Here is an 18,179-nt window from a genome sequence, read left to right as displayed (position 1 = left end):
AAATATTTTTGGGCAAAGGAGTCTATGGATTGCAGCTTACTGAGAAACTGGTACTCTTTATGCATGCAATTTTTGGCAGCATCCACATATGACCATCATCATATGGTCAGCTGACACATCTTTTACTTTTAATTTCCCCTTACTGCAGAAAAGTCAATTTTTTAATATAAAAAGTAACCTATTATACATCTACAATCACTGTAGGTATAGAACCTTGTTAACACATTTTGTGTTTCTGGTGATCATTTTCTGAGCAGGCTATATCCTCACACCCTACTTCCATTTATTCCTCATCTGAGTGCAGCCTAGCAATTCTGTGGCTGGCCGACCAAGTGGGAACATATCTGACCATTGCTGCATGCTGATTGGATGGTGTTCCAAAATTTAAACATCTGGGTTTGGAAAAACGATCTCAATGCAGTACATGCAAGGGATGACCTTGAAGACTGTAATTGCAATACATACATTGGGATAATAATAATAATAATAATAATAATCTTTCACAATACTGTATCTCTTTGTCTTTCTTCTGATTGGGCTATTAGACATTTTAAATATAACTTAAACTTTGGCATCATAAAATAGGAAGGCAGCTGACATTCCCAGATGTACTCTTCTTATAATTAAAAAGGAGGTCCAGCATCTAGTGTTCATTTCTTTTATCATGTTGTAGTTAGAATGTAATTGACTTCACAAAGAAACTTTCTATCACAAGTATATGTCTTACTGAAAAAGGCCTCCTGTCAAGTAAATTTTTTTTTAAAAATCCAATTAATCAGTTTTAATACTTTTCCAAACACTAGAGACTGTACAGTGTCCAAGGAGCAATACAACTTATTCCTAAACTGCTCTGTGCCTGGAGAGATACTTTTAAATGTTCTGAGGTTCCTGCAAAGTGAAGAAATTTGCCAAAAGTGAGTAGTTAAGTAATAAAACATTGCCCTCTGGAGACCAAATTTTATATATGTTTGAAATTTATAGTTTGCATACATGTGTCTTGGGGTACATTTTTGAATTTGAATCTGTGTGTGTTTGTGTGTATAAATATATATTTTGTGGTGTCTTCATGTATTCTCTGAGCCCAACTCACATACACACACCCTTTCCCAAACTGGGTTAAAAATCTACAGAATGGGACCCACAACAGGGTCAATAAACAAGAAACTGCATTGGTGAAGCATCAGAAGTGCTTTTTCAGTTTCACATTGTTTTAGCTGGACTCCCAGCTATGGAGGTGAAACTGAGAAGGGAAAACTAGTGCACATTTATTACACTATTCAGTAGCTCACCTGCAGGGCCCTTAGAAAAAAAAAATACAGTGGCTAACACATTCTTTAGGCAGACTCAATAACCTTTTCTAAAAAGTAGTCTATTGTTGCCATGATTTCATACACCTGTCATTCTTGTTATCAGACATCATTTAATTCTGTCAACATTACCGACTCTTTCAGTTTTTCAAAATTACTTTATTGGACAGTTGTTTCTTCAGGTCTGACTACATAAAAATGGAAACAGAAAGCATATAATTTTAATATCACAATAAAGCATCCATTATTAGCACCACATAAAAGACTAACTGAAACAGAACAATCCTAAGTTAGTGTCTGTTTGATTCTGTGGCAAAGGAATAATCACTTCCTTCGCTCCAATCAAGGTAGAAATGGGGAGAGCAGTTTTTCCCCTGCCTCCTCCCCTATTACTTTTATATGCTAGCAGTGCTTTCTGCTAGTGTAGTAAGGACTCCCTCTTTGCTAGCACAATGCTGCTTAATGTTTCTAATGGCCTCTCAGCTGGCTTTAGGACTGCTCATTAATTTGACTTCTAAATAATTCTTTATCACACCCCAAAAACCCCATGTTAACAATAACTTAAAAGCATTAGTTTCAACACAGCCCTGCATACTTAAAAATAAATGGTTTCACTGTGATTCCCCAAAAGCAATTCTTTAAAAACAAAAAAAAAATGGTATCACTTCAGTGTGAAACAGTAATATTAAACTATCAAATATTGTAGCTCATATTCTGATGCATTTTTTTAAAAAAAGAGAGGTAACTGAAAGTTTGGAAGTTCAACGGACAAACTGGCACCTCTGGTAATTAAACAACATTGCAAAACAATAAATAAAACATCAATTACTTGCAGAGTTAATTTTTTTGCAAAGTTAATGCTGCAGTGTGAAGTACTGAAGTAGATCCATTGTTTTATTTACAATGGCAAAGAACTAGCATACAGTCTATATAAAACTCTTTTGAGTCTGGTTGTATCTTTTTCATCAAGCACCCCCAAACACTTTTTCATTAACATGTTTACATTTTTTTTAAAAAAATGTAAGTCTTGATCTAATTTCACAGTATAAAATGTAGCAGCTGACTGATTACTCAAGTTTGGTTGCTAAAATATGAAGGGGCATGAGATATATATTCCCAATATGAGAAGACTCATCAATCCACGGCTTGATTATGGATCAAAACTCATCATCTGATTCATCATCCCACTCACAGGCTTCAAGCTCTTCTTGTGGGAACTTCACCTCTACGTTGTAGACAAAATCAGGGTCATCTTTCTTTTTCCTGTTCTTTTCAAACAATGCATCCATAATTTCTTTCCTTTTGGCTAGCTCCTTGTCATCTAGTTTGTTCAGGTCCTCTTCTGGGTCAATTGTTTCTTCCCGCTGAATTTGCTCCAGACCCTGAGTCAGATTTTGTCCCCCCAACTGGCATCTCAGCAAATTGTGTAATTTTTGTAGCTGTTCCATTGAGACACCTTCTAAATAAGTTTTGTGCCGAGGATTATTCTTTAGCTGTTCTGCTGCCCTGCTGCAATCTGCACCAATGAAAAGACAAAAAGTCCAGGTAACAAAAATTCATAATTTTGTTTATTTGTAAATATGCATTTTAAAATGTTTTTCCTAAAGCTAATCCAGAAATATATGTCTCTGAGGACTATTTCTCACCTCTTTCACACCTATTTGTGAGGAACAGAGGGAGATGCGGACTATATATATATCACACCTGCTGCCTTCTTAGAGTGAAAAGCCAAATTCCACTATAAAACGCACAAAAGCTTAAGACCTAAATGGCTGAAGCAGTACCTTTCTCAAACGCAATCCTGAATGTGGTCACGTGCATTCAATGATAACTAAACAATGTGTAGTTTACAGATTGTTGCCAGTATTCCCACCTGTGCTTAAGGAATTATTCCTTTCCCCCTGCATATTGGATTGCACACCATGTCCAATGCTGAGCTGCTAGATCAGGCTTCATCAACCTGGTGCCCTCCAGACGTTTTGGACTACAACTCCCATCAGCCTTAGCCAACAGCCACTCATTGGAGCTGATGGGAAGTGTAGTTCAAAACATCTGGACAGCACTAGTTTGGTGAAGGTTGTGCTAGACAAACTCCTGTGGTGGCAGCAGTATCTGAACTTGCCTATTTGGGGAAGGGACCAGCGATAGGTTAGAAAAATAAGCATGCTGTACCTGAGAACTTGGAGAAATTCCGGATAGGCATGATGCGCTTGCGTATATTATTCCTGAGCTGATCTTCATAGATTAAAACAATACAGGGAGGGTTTAATTTGATGCCGCACTTCTTTGCCACGTAAGACATCCTTCTGTAGGCTCACTCAGAAGACACCACATTCATTCATGCCCAGTGAACCAACTTTTTATTTTGGTAAGCTATTGAGACGCGTTAGCGGTGTTTAAAAGGACCAAGAAGTTTAAAACCGCTTATGAAACAGGATCCCACTTCAGATATTAAAAACTGCCAGTGGCTTCACAACGGCATGCTTGAGTGGCATTGTGCACTGAATAGCGAAACTCGTATTTCACCATTTAGGAGAGGATCCCTCTCAGACTCCATTCAGCGCCTCAGCGTTTAAAAACAGTTTGTTTCCAAAGGCGTGCAGGGCGACTAAGACAGGCGAAGGAGAAACCGAGTCCCGGCCTCTGCCCACGGCTCCTCCTTCTTCCGAGGCCCCAAGGACCTCACTGCTTCTTCGTATTTTCCTCTGCATCGGCTGCAGCAGCAGCAGCGTGGCGCACGCGCGCCAGCATCCCACTCGTCACCATGACAACGGCTCAGCGCCGTCGCCGCTCCATCAGGCCCCCTTCGGCATTGCTGTCCCTGAACGTGCCTGCGAAGGGATGTCTTCGCAGAGATTCCGCGGAGCTTCTCTTTGCTTTTCCTCGCTTCCTTTCCTTCTCCCTACGGTTCTGAGAAAGGCGGAGGCGGAGGCCCTGGCTAGGTGGAGGTCAGTCCGACTATGCTCTCCAAGTCAGGCGCCCATGAGGACGCTCTGGAAGGGGGGGAGGACCTTGGTTGTGGGCGGAAGAGGCGGCGCGTGCATGAAGTAAGGGGGCACCGTTGGGCTGCGTGGGGTTTAGACCCCGCGACCCTCTCGAGGTGCGGGAAGAGCTGGCCCTCCCGCCCTCGTATCTTCAGCCCGGGAGGCAGCATATTCCGAGGGGAATATCTCTCGACTGGGTGCTTGCGGGAAGCGGGTGGGGGAGCTCAGCGGCCCTGCGGACCGCCAGCCTTCGCTCGCAGAGCTCCTGGTCAGGGGTCGTGGGAATGGTCGCCTAGCAGCGTTGCCTAGACTAGAGTGACATTTAGACCAAGCGAAAGGGCTGCGTCCTGGGGCGCCGCTAGACCTTCTCCTCTCCGGGGGAGCCTGGGGTGGTTTCTGCTTCAGAAAGTTGCACTCGCCGCCACTAGTTTTCGGATTGCTTCCCCTCTCTCCCTTTGTGCCCCCAAATGCTTGAGATAGGTATTCTTCGGATGGTTGAATGTTCCTGCCTCGTGCGAGTTTGCAAAATAATTCAATTTGCTTCAAAAATTCCAAACAGTTGACAGAAGTGTCTTTAATACGACAAGTAGAAGGGTCTTCTCTTTTTATATAGTTCCTCCTCTATGCGGAGGGGGGGAAAGATTATTTCACTGGGGCTTATTTCCTTGTAAGTCTGTTGATGGCTCGGGGAGGGTTCTTGGCTGCGAAGCTCAAAGCTCCCAAGGTAACATAGCTGGCAAAAACAGGAGCACTCTTGTATGGATGATATAAATATATAGCGGGTATGAGATTGGAAACACATTATTTATATTATTTATTTAATAGAATTTATATACCGATTAATCATCCCAAACCCCTAAGTGGTTACAATCAAGTGGTATATAAATTTTGTGAAATAAATGATAAACGGAACAAAAATATTCATTAAAGTATTGATAAAATTGAATGTTAAGAGCAAATATAAGTAAAACCAACAGTTGTTAACAATGTACATAATTAAATAAAGTATGGGTAAGCTTGCCTAAAAAAATAATAATCTAGCAGGTGCCAAAAAGAATACAGTGAAGTGAGGAGTGCTGTCACACTGGAGTATTGGTTTCTTGCAAGTGGCACTTGTAAAAGTGCCAGTTCATACATAATAATACATACAAAGTAACATACATACATATGATTTGTTTGGCCACATTAAGGCTTTATAAATCCATATACAGTGGTACTTTGGGTTACATACGCTTCAGGTTACACACTCCACTAAGCCAGAAATAGTGCTTCAGGTTAAGAACTTTGCTTCAGGATAAGAACAGAATTAAGTACTTAACCCGAGGTACCACTGTACATGGTAGAATACTGTCAGCATGGACAGTATCTCTGTCAAGGCATCTTCAAAGAACATTCACAACAGTGGATGGAAAAGGCTGTAGGGTGGAGTAGTTATGTCCCTGGTTTTATGTCCCTGGTTTTCTTCCAAAGAGGGAAAGAAAGGAATACACAGCTCTCCCCACAGGCTATACACTTGTGATCTCTGATTCTGTGACAAGATGGCTTAGGTGCTGCAGGACCTAAAGCAGGAGTCATTTCCCCACCCACCTGCCACATTATCTTTTCTTGTCTGAGGATATGGATGGGAGTGCATTGCTCATCATGAACACTTACTACACAATAACATTTTAACTAGAACAATGCAGTGTAGGCTAGATAAGTTAAATACAGACATCTAACTTTCCAGGCTTGGGTGCAGGGGTTGTGTTTTTTTTTAATAATTATGATCAGAGTTTTCATATGGCTGAGTTAAGTGATTCTAAGTTACACTTTTGTTAATTTTGTTACAGACACTGGGTTTCAGAGACATATGAGCAGGGATAACATTGATTTAAACATGGCCTTCAGATGGCTAATTGTAGGGCCCATATGGACATGGCAGTGTATATCTTATATTCCTTCATTGTTGTGAAGCTCTACATTATCTCAGGCTTTCAGTGTAATTGGGGCACAGATATTCATAGTTTGAGCCAAAGCATGCTGTGATACAATCCTGAGAAGGTCTGGAAAAATGCACATACCCTAAAAGCAATAATGTTTCACTTTGCTTATTATTTTCTTTCTTGGGAATTTCCATTTAAAGACTTATCTTAGAGCAGGGGTAGTCAACCTTTCTATACCTACCACCTACTAATGCATCTTTCTTGATGGTAAAATTTCCTTACCGCCCACCAGTGCTCGATGGAAGGAGGATTCAGCTTGTGCCGTAGAATCCCCTACTGCCCACCTAGAATCCAGAAATGCCCACTAGTGGGTGCTAGGGACCAAGTTGACAACCCCTGTCTTAGAGTGAATTACTGTAATTGTTACTGTTACTGTTACTTCCACACAGTTTTGTCACAAATCAAGTTCTAAGCCATGGACAAAAGCTCCTATTCTTTAATGTGATTTGTTTTTCCTTGTAGTTTTATTCTGAGATGTTTCAGCAGGAAAAGAATGTGCTTCTTCAGACAAGTATCCACTCATTTTGGATCATTTTTTGTGTGTGCATACCAAAATGCTTGTGTAAGTTGAAATCCATGTTATTTTCCCGAAGCTAGTTGGTGAACAAACGTTGTACATTATTCTTTTTCTTGGATTCCATATGTGTTGCAGAGTGCTTAACTGTCCTTTATTGATACTATGTTTGCATTTTTAATAGATGTATGCAAATCCACTTCATTGCCTTATTGACTATATTCTAACACATTCAATAAGCTTATGTTATGTCTTTTTCCTTTATGTAAAATCATTTTACATTGTTGAGCAGTCCACTGAGCCCACAGGAGTAACTCAGGACCATTGTGAGTGTTTAGATGGCAATATTTAAACTGCCTAATTAGAAACAAGTGTTTTGATATCTACTCCTAGCACATCCCTTCTTCTTCTGCATTTGAATGTCTTCCTCCACCTTGAGGAGAAATCAGCAGCCATTGATTTATGCATTGCTTCTCTACCCAGGGAAACACAATGATGATTTCTGATTGTTGCTAGCTTCTTTCCCTCTCTCTGACATAGAGGGAGCACTGTCAGAAACAGTGGAGTGTTCTGGTTGTTGGAAGGCTCAGTTTTTGTGGTGGGAGGCTCACTGCAAACATAGATCCTTTCTTTTCCTTTAGCGGTAAGCTGTGCCTTCTAGAATTGGTGGTAGGGAGGTGCAAGGGCTAGTGTGGTTGCCACTGGGTTATTTAGGCTGTTAGTCAGCAACTAATTGCAAGACTGGATTAAACGTCTGTTGTCTGCCATGGCTTCAAGAGAGAATAATCTTTTTATTGATCAAAATTACTTCAGTTCCTCTGTCCTGTAAAAGGCGTTCCTAAAGAACAGAAGAACAAACTCTGACTGTGTTGAAATGGTGTTTTAGATTGCTTTAAAATATATCAGTTTCTCATGTATTTTCTGTTTTTATAGATGCACAGAACATGTGTCCTGAGGTCAGGCAACAGCTTTTGAAAGATGGCTTTCACAGGTGGGTTTATGACCAACAGATACTGGTTAGTGGTTCTGTTATTAGTATCTTAATAAGACCTGAATTCTTTTGCATCTGCTTTACCATGGCAGTATGTACGTAGTCAAGTGAACTGATATGTTAAACTAAATGTACAAGTGGCATGTTTATGGATGCTGTGGGATGCTGGTACTGTATTGAACAATTGTTAATAAAAGTTGCAGTCTATCAAGTCACATGGATTCATAGACAACTCGGACCAATACCTAGTTGTATTGAATCTTACTCCAATTAAAGCGATGTAGAGCCAATTAGAGTGAGACTTCTCAGCTTCAACTGTCCATTAATACAAAGATGAAAAAGTTATATGTTGTGAGTTTCTTCTGTGTTTCAGTGGGGGTTATTACCATTTATTTATTGCCACATACCAGAAAATGGTCTCAGAGCAGAAATATGGAAAAAGACACACAGCTACAATTAAAACACTAGTTAGTTAGTTAGTTAGTTAGTTAGTTAGTTGCTATAACTTACCCAGGGCAACACAAAGCAACTTATAACCAAACATTTAAAACACATAAAATTGAATGTTAGTGATAAATCTCTCAGAAACATTCTCAGTTTCCCCAGACCCAAGTATGTGGGGCCCTGTAGCCATAGGAAAAAAACCTGCAGATTAAAAAATATAGTAACACAGTCTTTTAAAAGTACTTTATATACAAGTGAGATTGGTATGTTTTGATGGCATTCTGTTGTAAAAGCTTCTTGTTTTAAATGTTAGAAATCTGCTGATTCGGGTAAATATCAGTACAGCTGATGAAAGCCTCAGAAGCTGCATGGTGGCAACTAAGGTACACTTACCAAAAGGACTATATGTGGATCCCTATGAATTGACATCTTTACAAAAGCACAATCTCACTGAGGTAAGGTTTTTGGGATGACTTTTGTGGGCAGGGAAAGCTAATAGGGCACAAAATGGCTAGATGTACATAAAGTTAGGCTTCTAATGGCATACAAGCACCTGTCCCTTCTTGGAAGTAAACAGTTATGAGCCTAACTGCTCTATCTGTGGCAGAGCAATACTATACATACCCCACTGAACTCAGTGGGACTTGCTCCCACATAAGTGTGTATAGGATTGTCAGGGATGATGGGAGTTGTAGTGCAACAACTTCTGGAGGGCACCAGGTTGGCTACTTATGGCATAAAATCTTGATAATCAAAGACGGACCAAATCATACTGGCCTTACATAGCTTTTTGGATACTTGTAAATGTTATTGTAAGTGGTATCTGTAATGTTACATTCCTGTGTTCATGTTTTAAAGGTACAAGTAGGCACTCGATTAAGAAACCATTGGAGATGAGATTTTATCACATAAGGGGCTAGACAAAGGTCTATTTTGGGTATTTGCCAAAAACAATACAGTGTCTCCCCTGCTTCTTTCTGAAGTTGTCTTTATCACTCACGTTGTTTTTAACTTCCATTTTACTTTACTGACACCCCTGACAATTTTCGCTTGCATTGTTAAGTTGTTGTTAAGAACATTACTTCACAATACAAGCATCCCCCCTCGACTCACGTCAGTGCCAGGAAACAAACAAACAGACCGACAGACAGACAGACAAACAAACAAACTAACTAACTAACTAACTCTAACCTGAAATGGTGGGAGAGAGCTGGAAAGTCCTTGTGGCTCGCAAGGAGACCTTCTCCAGAGCCCAAAGAGGACGACAGTGGGCCAGAAGTCCAGAAAAAAAGCCTCCAAAGGCTCAAAAATGGCATACGGGAGCTCTCCCTGCTGCCACTCTACCCCACTCAACAGCTGTTGGGCAGGAAGCTATAGATACTCTATTTGGCTCCCCAGTTATGAACATTTCACAGACTGTAACTCCCACATAAGTGAGGAGTCACCTGTACTGCATTACTAACAGACAAGTACTGTACATGAATAAGTCACTGGTACCAGCCTTGGGGCTTCTCTGCAAGATAGCTGTGGTGCTACTCCCTATAATGGAATTATAGTCTGAAATAATGCCCTGCTTTTAATTATGTTGTTATACTTTTTCTACAGGCATTGATGATGGCAGATAACATAGATTTGGAAGCTCCCGAGTACTTAGCTGCTGATGTTTCTGTCCTCGTTTATATGAGACCTGACCCTGAATGCTTTTCCTGTTTTAGAGCATTATTACCTCTGCACTGCCGGTATCATCGGCCGGCAGAGAATGATGGGAAAATCTCTACTGTACTGAAGAGTCCAGATGTATTGATGCATTGCCAAAAATGTAAGCAAGACTGACTTTTCTTCTTTGGGGAATGAGAATGGGAACAATTGGAAGAAGAATAAAAGCAGGGCAATATAGAATCATTAAAAATTTGGGGATAAAATGTTATATTTTTGTAGAAGCATTAAGGAGATGTGTAAAGATAGATACAGAATTGAGAGACATACTTCATGAAAAATATGAGTGATCTCTTTCCTGAATATGGTTCGCTGCACCAAGGATTCCCTGCCCGAGCTGCTTCAGGTCGTGGCGGATGTTCTCCTGGAGACACCTAGCTTGGTTGTCCTAGGGGATTTTAACATCCATGCCGACACGACCTTACAAGGGGCCGCTCGGGACTTCGTGGAAAGCATGGCCTCCATGGGGCTGTCCCTGAATAAGTCTGGCCCAACCCATAGCCGCGGACATGCCTTGGACCTGGTGTTTACCTCTACGGATGTTGGTGATCTGACACTAAGTAAAAGTGAAACGAAAGAAGTGCCATGGTCAGACCACTTCCTGGTGCAACTGGACTTCTCTGCGACCCATCCCCTCTGCAGGGAGGTGGGACCGCTTCGGATGGTCCGCCCCCACCACTTAATGGATCCAAATGGTTTCCAGAGAGTGGTAGGGGATGCTTTATCCCATGTTGATGGCCTTTCAGCCGATTCCCTGGTGGCCCGCTGGAATGTGGAGTTAACCAGGGCTATTGACTGTTTGGCTCCGAAGCGCCCTCTCCGATTGCATGGAGCCCGGAGAGCCCCGTGGTTTTCCACGGATCTGAGACGGCTAGAGCGCCGGTGGCGGATAACTCATTCTGAATCTGACCGGACACAGGTTAGAGCTCAACGTCGAGCCTACCAAGTGGCGATAGCGACGGCGAAGAAGACTTTCTTCACCGCCTCTATTGCATCTGCAGAAAACAGCAGCAGGAGACTCTTTCAGGTGGTTCACAATTTAGCGGAACCACCTGTAACATCGGGGCCCAGTACGGGCCACATGTTCTCCTGCAATGATTTTGCAAAGTTTTTTGCAGATAAAATCGCTCAGATTCGGGAAGAAGTAGACTCCACCGTGGGAGCAGGGCCGGGGCGGGAGAGTGCTAGAGTCCTGTCTGGTCAAGTTGTGTGGGATCAATTCCAATCTGTTACGTCCGAGGATGTGGACAGGCTGCTTGGACGAGTGAAGCCAACCACCTGTCTCCTGGATCCTTGCCCATCCTGGCTTATAAAAGCTAGCCGGGAAGGACTGGGCGATGGGCTTCGTGGGGTGGTGAATGCTTCCCTCTGTGAGGGAGCCTTCCCAGACCCGCTGAAAGAGGCGGTTATTAAACCGCTTCTTAAAAAACCATCTTTAGATGCGGCCACGATGGCCAATTATCACCCAGTCTCAAACCTTCCATTCTTGGGCAAGGTGATTGAGCGAGTGGTTGCTGAACAACTCCAGGCACGCCTGGAAGAAGCGGACCATTTGGATCCCTTCCAGTCGGGATTCAGGCCTCATCATGGGACTGAAACTGCCTTGGTCGCACTGGTTGATGATCTCCGGCGGGCTAGGGACAAAGGTGAGAGCTGTTTCCTAGTTCTGCTGGATCTCTCAGCGGCGTTTGATACCATCGACCATGACATCCTTCTGGACCGTCTTGAGGGGCTGGGAGCTGGGGGCACTGTCCTACAGTGGTTCCGCTCCTCCCTCCTGGGCCGTGTTCAGAAAGTGGTGGTGGGGGATGAGTGTTCAGACCCCTGGGCTCTCACTTGTGGGGTGCCTCAGGGTTCTGTCCTCTCCCCCATGCTTTTTAACATCTACATGCAGCCGCTGGGAGGGATCATCAGGAGGTTTGGGCTGGGTGTTCATCAGTATGCAGATAATACCCAGCTCTACCTCTCTTTTAAATCAGAACCAGTGAAGGCGGTGAAGGTCCTGTGTGAGTGTCTGGAAGCGGTTGGAGGATGGATGGCGGCTAACAGATTGAGGTTGAATCCTGACAAGACAGAAGTACTGTTTTTGGGGGACAGGAGGCGGGCAGGTGTGGAGGATTCCCTGGTCCTGTGCCCCTGAAGGACCAGGTGCGCAGCCTGGGAGTCATTTTGGACTCACAGCTGTCCATGGAGGCACAGGTCAAATCTGTATCCAGGGCAGCTGTTTACCAGCTCCATCTGGTACGTAGGCTGAGACCCTATCTGCCTGCAGACTGTCTCGCCAGAGTGGTACATGCTCTGGTTATCTCCCGCTTGGACTACTGCAATGCGCTCTACGTGGGGCTACCTTTGAAGGTGACCCGGAAACTACAACTAATCCAGAATGCGGCAGCTAGACTGGTGACTGGGAGCGGCCGCCGAGACCATATAACACCGGTCTTGAAAGACCTACATTGGCTCCCAGTACGTTTCCGAGCACAATTCAAAGTGTTGGTGCTGACCTTTAAAGCCCTAAATGGCCTCGGTCCAGTATATCTGAAGGAGCATCTCCTCCCCCATCGTTCTGCCCGGACACTGAGGTCCAGCTCCGAGGGCCTTCTGGCGGTTCCCTCACTGCGAGAGGCCAAGTTACAGGGAACCAGGCAGAGGGCCTTCTCGGTAGTGGCGCCCGCCCTGTGGAATGCCCTCCCATCAGATGTCAAAGCGATAAACAACTACCTGACATTCAGAAGACATCTGAAGGCAGCCCTGTTCAGGGAAGTTTTTAATATGTGACATTTTAGTGTATTTTTCATCTTTGTTGGAAGCCGCCCAGAGTGGCTGGGGAAACCCAGCCAGATGGGCGGGGTACAAATAATAAATTATTATTATTATTATTATTATTATTATTATTATTATTATTATTATTATGTTCTGTTTCTCCCCCCCCTCTCTCTTTTAGTCTTCCTTTCACTGGAATGTTTGAAAGAAACTGAAATAGAAGCTCCATGTTCTCAGAAGAATATACACACATGCCATTGGGATAGCATGAAGTTCAAAGATGTGTGTTCATACTTCTTACATCTCTTAGTTTTTCTAGAAATAGATCTGTAACAATTTTGATTCATCTGTTTTAATTTTTTGTCACTGCTTGGTCCTGGTAAATAGGCTCCACTGGGATTTTAGTAGCCTAAATGTTCATAGGATTGTAGCTCCTGTTTCCAGATGAGAAGGCTGTTTGGCTGGAAATGCTAATCTTCAATTTTTTCACCACATTGCTTATGGAAAAATGATTGAAGGCTACAATCCTTTCCCTGCACATGGGATGAAACTCCACTGGACGTCCTTGAACTTGATCCTGAATAGTCATGTGTAGGATTGCGCTGTAAAGTTGGTTGGTGCAAGGCAACTTTTGAGATGCTGAAACAGACTGTTAGGCTAAGAAGCTGCTTGCTTGCAAGTCGCCTGACCAGAAAGCAGCCAGTATAGGCTGTAGGTAGATAAGGGTGGGACAGATAAGAAGATGGGAACTTCCACACTGTTCCTGGTGGCTAATAAACCTCAGAGGGAATCATGGGAAGGGAAAGAGGCAGAGATTTTCTTTTGTGGAAATGAGTGGTAGGTTGGATTATCTATTCTTCCCTATGATGTGAGCAGTTCTTCTCTGGTCTGACAAGGAAGACAAAGAAGGTTATGTTCCCTGCTTCTGAAGGAAGCAAGGAGCAGCTGCTCCAGGCTCTGAAAGGTGTGGGACGGCTGGATTGCAATACATTTTTAATTAAAGAATATAGGAAGAGAAATGATTACAGTTAAATTGTGAATATACATTTTGAATGAAAGTGGCCTTATTTGCACTTCTAATGTGCAAATCTTCTTTTGTAGGTAACCGAAGAACTGAAACTGCAGATACCAGTTGGGCTCAAACACCATCTTATGTTGGTATGCACAGTGACTCTTGCTACCACAATATTGTGTTCCAGTCTTATCCTTTCAGCTTTATTCAAGCATGGATGCTTCTCCTTTGTTCAGAGCTCACAGTAAAACCGAACAAGGTTATTGAATCATCATGGAAAAACTGTCTAAATACACCAGACAAACCAGAGACAGGAACAGAAGAAAAGGCTTAGAATTGGCCCCGCATCACAGACTGGGAGCAGGCCAAGTGCCTCTTACTTGACTGTGCGGTATCGCATGCTTGGCTGCATTGCTTTTGATCTGTTCTAGTCTCCTCCCCCCCCCCCCAACTTTGTATATGTTTCCTGAATAGGCTGATCTAGTACCAGATAAATATGTGCCTTCAAAATTGCCATGTAATCAAATTTTGAAAAAGTGAAACCTGCCTAACTTAATAATTCTGATATCACCAATAAAGGGGGTGTGTGGATAATTTTTTGAACCCTAAAAAACCCAAACACAGGTTCTTTTTTCATGTGTAGTCAATCATAGATATCAGACAAATAGAAACAATTATAAGTGGCAATAATACTTTGGAAGGAAGTTTATAAACTGTTCATTTTTAAACCATGAAGTGGATAAATATGTCTCAGAAGATAACAGAACAGGTGGAATTATTCCAAGTTCTGAGAAAACACTGGATGTAAATCATTAGCATTGAAAATACAAGGAAATACAGGGAGGAAATTGCTTCATTAATGGAAAAACTGAGCAACTCCAAAGATTCTTAACTTTTCTATTGTCAACAAACTTCACGCATCAAGTGGCTACTAGTATGCAAAGTAGGTTCAAAGGGAAAGATGTGCCACTTTCCATATTTGTGGACAGCATAAAATATTTACCAATTCATAAATTAAATAAAAGAAAATACCGGTACCTCTTTTTAAAATGTACAACTGCAGCTTATGGCTGAATTTACGCCATTTGGTTGTTTCTTACCTGTACTGGTCTTGTCTCTGAATTATCAAGAATTTTCTTTGGATCTCCACTAAAACTATATCAAAGACTTGTTTTGTGGCATCTTTCGCTAGCTGATGAGATGCTTTTAACACTGGTCTTTTGTTCTCCCCGTACAAAGTGCTGAATGATGATCGCTGAGGCAATACTTCAGCTACTACCTCAGGTTCTCTGTGAAGATTGCTCTGCATCTGTTTGGGGGAAGGGAGCCACTGCAGAAAACAATTGCAGATGGGTTATTTTTGTTTCTCCACTTTCCATATATGAGCAGCTGTAGCACATAATGGGAGGACAGCTGTGAGCTTCAGTTGTTTATCTTATCCTTGTTTCCTTTTAGTTTAATGTCAATTTGACAGTTTTATACTGCATACTATGGATCCAAAGCTGGTTTTCTTGATCATGTCATCAACAAGTTTCATGTTTAAATGTTTCCCCTTTTGGTAAGATTACATGCATTTGATACATAAGACTTTTGAACTGCAAGTCTGGATTTGTTCATTAGGTATAATGGAATAGAAATAGTTCCATGAAAAAAATTATACTGATAAAATCAAAATGGAAGCATGCCTAACAAAATTGTATAGAAAAAGCATGAGGATAGTTCTCCATGGAGTCATAGATTTATTCAAAAGATCCTTTTCAAAAGTGCTGCACAATTATATTTCCCAGTACAGGTCCTTCAGTACCTTGCCAGTTGGATCTGTGAATTTGCAGCCAGAAAAGCATATGAATGTGCATCAACATTACATCACAAGCACATTTTCCAACACAGAATAGCTTGTGTCCTGGAAAAATGGCAGAATTTGTGTGTTGAGTCTGTCCAGAGAATACATGTACAGTGTACAAGCAAGTTGCTTGGCTTATTCAATGTGTACATTACTTTAACAGGATGAAACCTACTGGAAATTAGTTTATTTTCTACACTTACTGGAATGTGCCTGGACATCTAGGAATGATATCTAAGGGTTTGCAGATAGCTTTGTCTTTTGGTGGTGATTCTAGTTTTGTTTAGCAGAAAAACAACTGTTGTATGGAACTGGAGGTGAAGTGAGAGGCCCAAGCCTCAGGATATGTAAATAGCATGAAAGGTCAATAGAAGGATTCCAGCTGTCAGTATCAATTTCTGTAGGAGCTGGAAGGCAGACATAAAGCTGTTGCTTGCACTCTTTGCTCTGGCTCCCATTCAGTTATTGTGCATCTCTCTCCTCCACCCACTCAAACATAATTGCAGTACTCAAGTGATAACATTAAAAGGGCTGTTTGGAAGAAGGTAATTTAAATTATGTATATATCGGTAACTATATTGGGTGGATGGTTAGCTTGCAGCCAGTTTGATGTATCATCAGTGTACGGTCAGTCCAGCTGCGGCTCAGATTTTACAGATACCATCTATCACAAGGAGACACTTCTTTTTCAAGAAAGGGCTATGAAATTTCTCTCAAGCACCAGTGTTCTTTTAATTTATAAAAACAAGCATATTTTTATGACCCTTTATTTTTCATATTAAAAATGGAATGGATGTTTCTTTTTAAATATTTCCACAAAAAGGAGGAACGGGGGGGGGGGAGGGATATATAATATGCTGCTGCAGAGTCCCACTGGCAGCACTAGCTGGTGCCTTAAGCTGGAAATGCTGAATGGGCAATCAAGCTCTCTGCTTGTTTTTTCTTTCTAGCTGATCATACAAGATAGAGCTTGTCCCATGGGAAATTTCTTGTACCCTCAAATATTTTTTTCTATGGCAGCCTGGCCTTGGTGTTTATATAAGCAAAGAGACGCTGCAGTGTCAGTATTATGAGTTCTGTTTTTTTAGTGTTACATGTTGTATAGTCACTAGGGAGGGGTGGATGTGCCCACTGCTTTTTCTGATTCCTAGAGGATGATTCATTGTTAACTTTCTTTGGGTTTGGCTTGCAGAAATCAGTACATCTAGTGATAGCGGCCAGAGAAACATGCCAAATGTGGACTGAGCCAGGGTTTTAGGCCTTTATTTTTCCCATCATGACTTTCTCAGTATTGATACAAGAACTGCTAAGTGTTAAGTAAACATGAACATATGCACTTTAGCATATACCATCCTAAGAGTTTTGAATGAAACTGTAAACACACTTCAATCTGGTTTTTCATCCAGAACTGAAACTGACTTGGTTGTTTTGTGGGGGCAGATTTTAGCTGGTTGCATCCTGTTATGGAACTCCCTCCCAAAGGAGATTGATTTGGCACTGCCTTGACTGTATTCCAGGTACTAGGGGAATTCTTTCCTGTTGATCTGGCTTGGGTTTAATTTGTTTTCCAGTCTGGTTTGAGTCAATCACTTGGTAATTGCTTTGGCATTGTGGGTGCTGCGATTGTTTTTGAAGTGTATCACTGATTTTATCTGGAATTTAATGGTATGTTGGCATTGTTTTAGGCTTTTGTGTTTTATGGTTAATACTTTTCCGTTCAGCAGATGCGAATGACTTTACAGACAGTAAAATGATACATATATGTTTTTTAAATAAAAATGGTGATACTGAATGTTCATTTTTGAAGATAAGTCTTTCGTGCTATATTGTGTGTATGGGTAAGGAGGGCATGGGAAATGCTTGAATGTTTGGTGATTTCTGGCTCTGATCAGAAGCCAGAGGGCTAGAAGGATGGAAGAAGGCAGGAACTAGGTTTGTGGATATCTGCAGATCCTGTATCATTTTTGCAGAGGCAACAGCTCAAGACCTTTTTTATGTGTGCAAGCCTTGGGTGCCTAGTAAGAATGAAAGTACTGTACTGGTATCACTAAATTCTGATGTTTGTTTTTTTTAAAGTACATTACTGCTTTTTAGATAATGATTTCAACTTTGTTCTTAATGTTATGTCTGTTATCCATCCTGGGCTCTGTGATGAAGGGCCAGGTGCAAGAACAGTTGATAATAATACAGACAATTCAGTGAGAGCAAGGAGGGATGGTGTCATCTGTGTCAACACAAGAGGGAGTCTACTGAGTGTTTGTATGTGTTGAGTTTAATAAAGTTGTCCCTGCATCAAAAGCTGCCCTGGAGTTGTGCCAAGGGAGAGAGCCTGAAAGAAAAACAGATCTGCTCAGCAAGTGCTGTTCCTTACAGGTCTGATGTTGAGGTGCTTCCCCTGCCTGCTTCCCTAGTAACATTTTTAGGGAAGTTTACAAAACAAGCTCAAGTGCAACTTAGGTAATAAACACGAATGCTAGTTAATTTAATCAGCTTCTTCTTCTTTGGCGATCACTCGTAGCTGAGTAAGATTGTTTTCCATAAACACGGTTTTAACAATGAGTCCGTAAGTGACTGTGGAGGCCAATTCTGGATCCACACGTCCTTCCACAGTGGGGACATTGGTTTC

The 18,179-nt window shown here is 41.8% G+C and overlaps 2 protein-coding genes across 7 annotated transcripts; one reads left to right on the top strand and one right to left on the bottom strand.

Moving 5' to 3' along the window:
- Nucleotides 1-1,450: 1,450 nt before the first annotated feature.
- Nucleotides 1,451-4,073, bottom strand: CEP19 (centrosomal protein 19). The gene is made up of 2 exons (XM_083741989.1): nucleotides 3,480-4,073; nucleotides 1,451-2,823 (listed from the first exon to the last, which is right to left on the bottom strand). The coding sequence occupies exons 1-2, from the start codon at nucleotides 3,607-3,609 to the stop codon at nucleotides 2,465-2,467; spliced, it is 489 nt and encodes a 162-aa protein (XP_083598115.1). The 5' UTR covers nucleotides 3,610-4,073; the 3' UTR covers nucleotides 1,451-2,464.
- On the top strand, nucleotides 3,999-17,345 carry PIGX (phosphatidylinositol glycan anchor biosynthesis class X). 6 transcript variants are annotated; one of them, XM_083741973.1, is made up of 7 exons: nucleotides 3,999-4,255; nucleotides 6,736-6,835; nucleotides 7,721-7,778; nucleotides 8,536-8,677; nucleotides 9,828-10,041; nucleotides 12,880-12,980; nucleotides 13,800-17,345. In XM_083741973.1, exons 2-7 carry the CDS (start codon nucleotides 6,748-6,750, stop codon nucleotides 13,956-13,958), a joined length of 762 nt encoding a protein of 253 aa, XP_083598099.1. In that variant the 5' UTR covers nucleotides 3,999-4,255; nucleotides 6,736-6,747; the 3' UTR covers nucleotides 13,959-17,345. The 6 variants fall into 6 exon arrangements, with proteins under 6 accessions (XP_083598099.1, XP_083598094.1, XP_083598098.1 ...); XM_083741968.1 differs by having other exon boundaries at nucleotides 4,126-4,354; XM_083741972.1 differs by lacking the exon at nucleotides 3,999-4,255 and adding an exon at nucleotides 4,310-4,407.
- The last annotated feature ends 834 nt before the right edge of the window (nucleotides 17,346-18,179 follow it).

Source organism: Podarcis gaigeae (genome assembly GCF_964106915.1).
Source record: "Podarcis gaigeae genome assembly, chromosome: 5".
In the NCBI taxonomy this organism is placed as follows: domain Eukaryota; kingdom Metazoa; phylum Chordata; class Lepidosauria; order Squamata; family Lacertidae; genus Podarcis; species Podarcis gaigeae.
The sequence above is the reverse complement of the archived record's forward strand: the minus strand, read 5'-3'. Positions and strand labels throughout refer to the sequence as shown.

Coding starts and splice junctions, on each gene's coding strand:
- CEP19 (XM_083741989.1), bottom strand. CDS start 3,609: ATGTCTTACGTGGCAAAGAAGTGCGGCATCAAATTAAACCCTCCCTGT. Junction 2,824..3,479: donor GAATTTCTCCAAGTTCTCAG/GTACAGCATGCT, acceptor TCATTGGTGCAG/ATTGCAGCAGGGCAGCAGAA.
- PIGX (XM_083741968.1), top strand. CDS start 4,268: ATGCTCTCCAAGTCAGGCGCCCATGAGGACGCTCTGGAAGGGGGGGAG. Junction 7,779..8,535: donor TTGAAAGATGGCTTTCACAG/GTGGGTTTATGA, acceptor TTTAAATGTTAG/AAATCTGCTGATTCGGGTAA. Junction 8,678..9,827: donor AAAAGCACAATCTCACTGAG/GTAAGGTTTTTG, acceptor CTTTTTCTACAG/GCATTGATGATGGCAGATAA.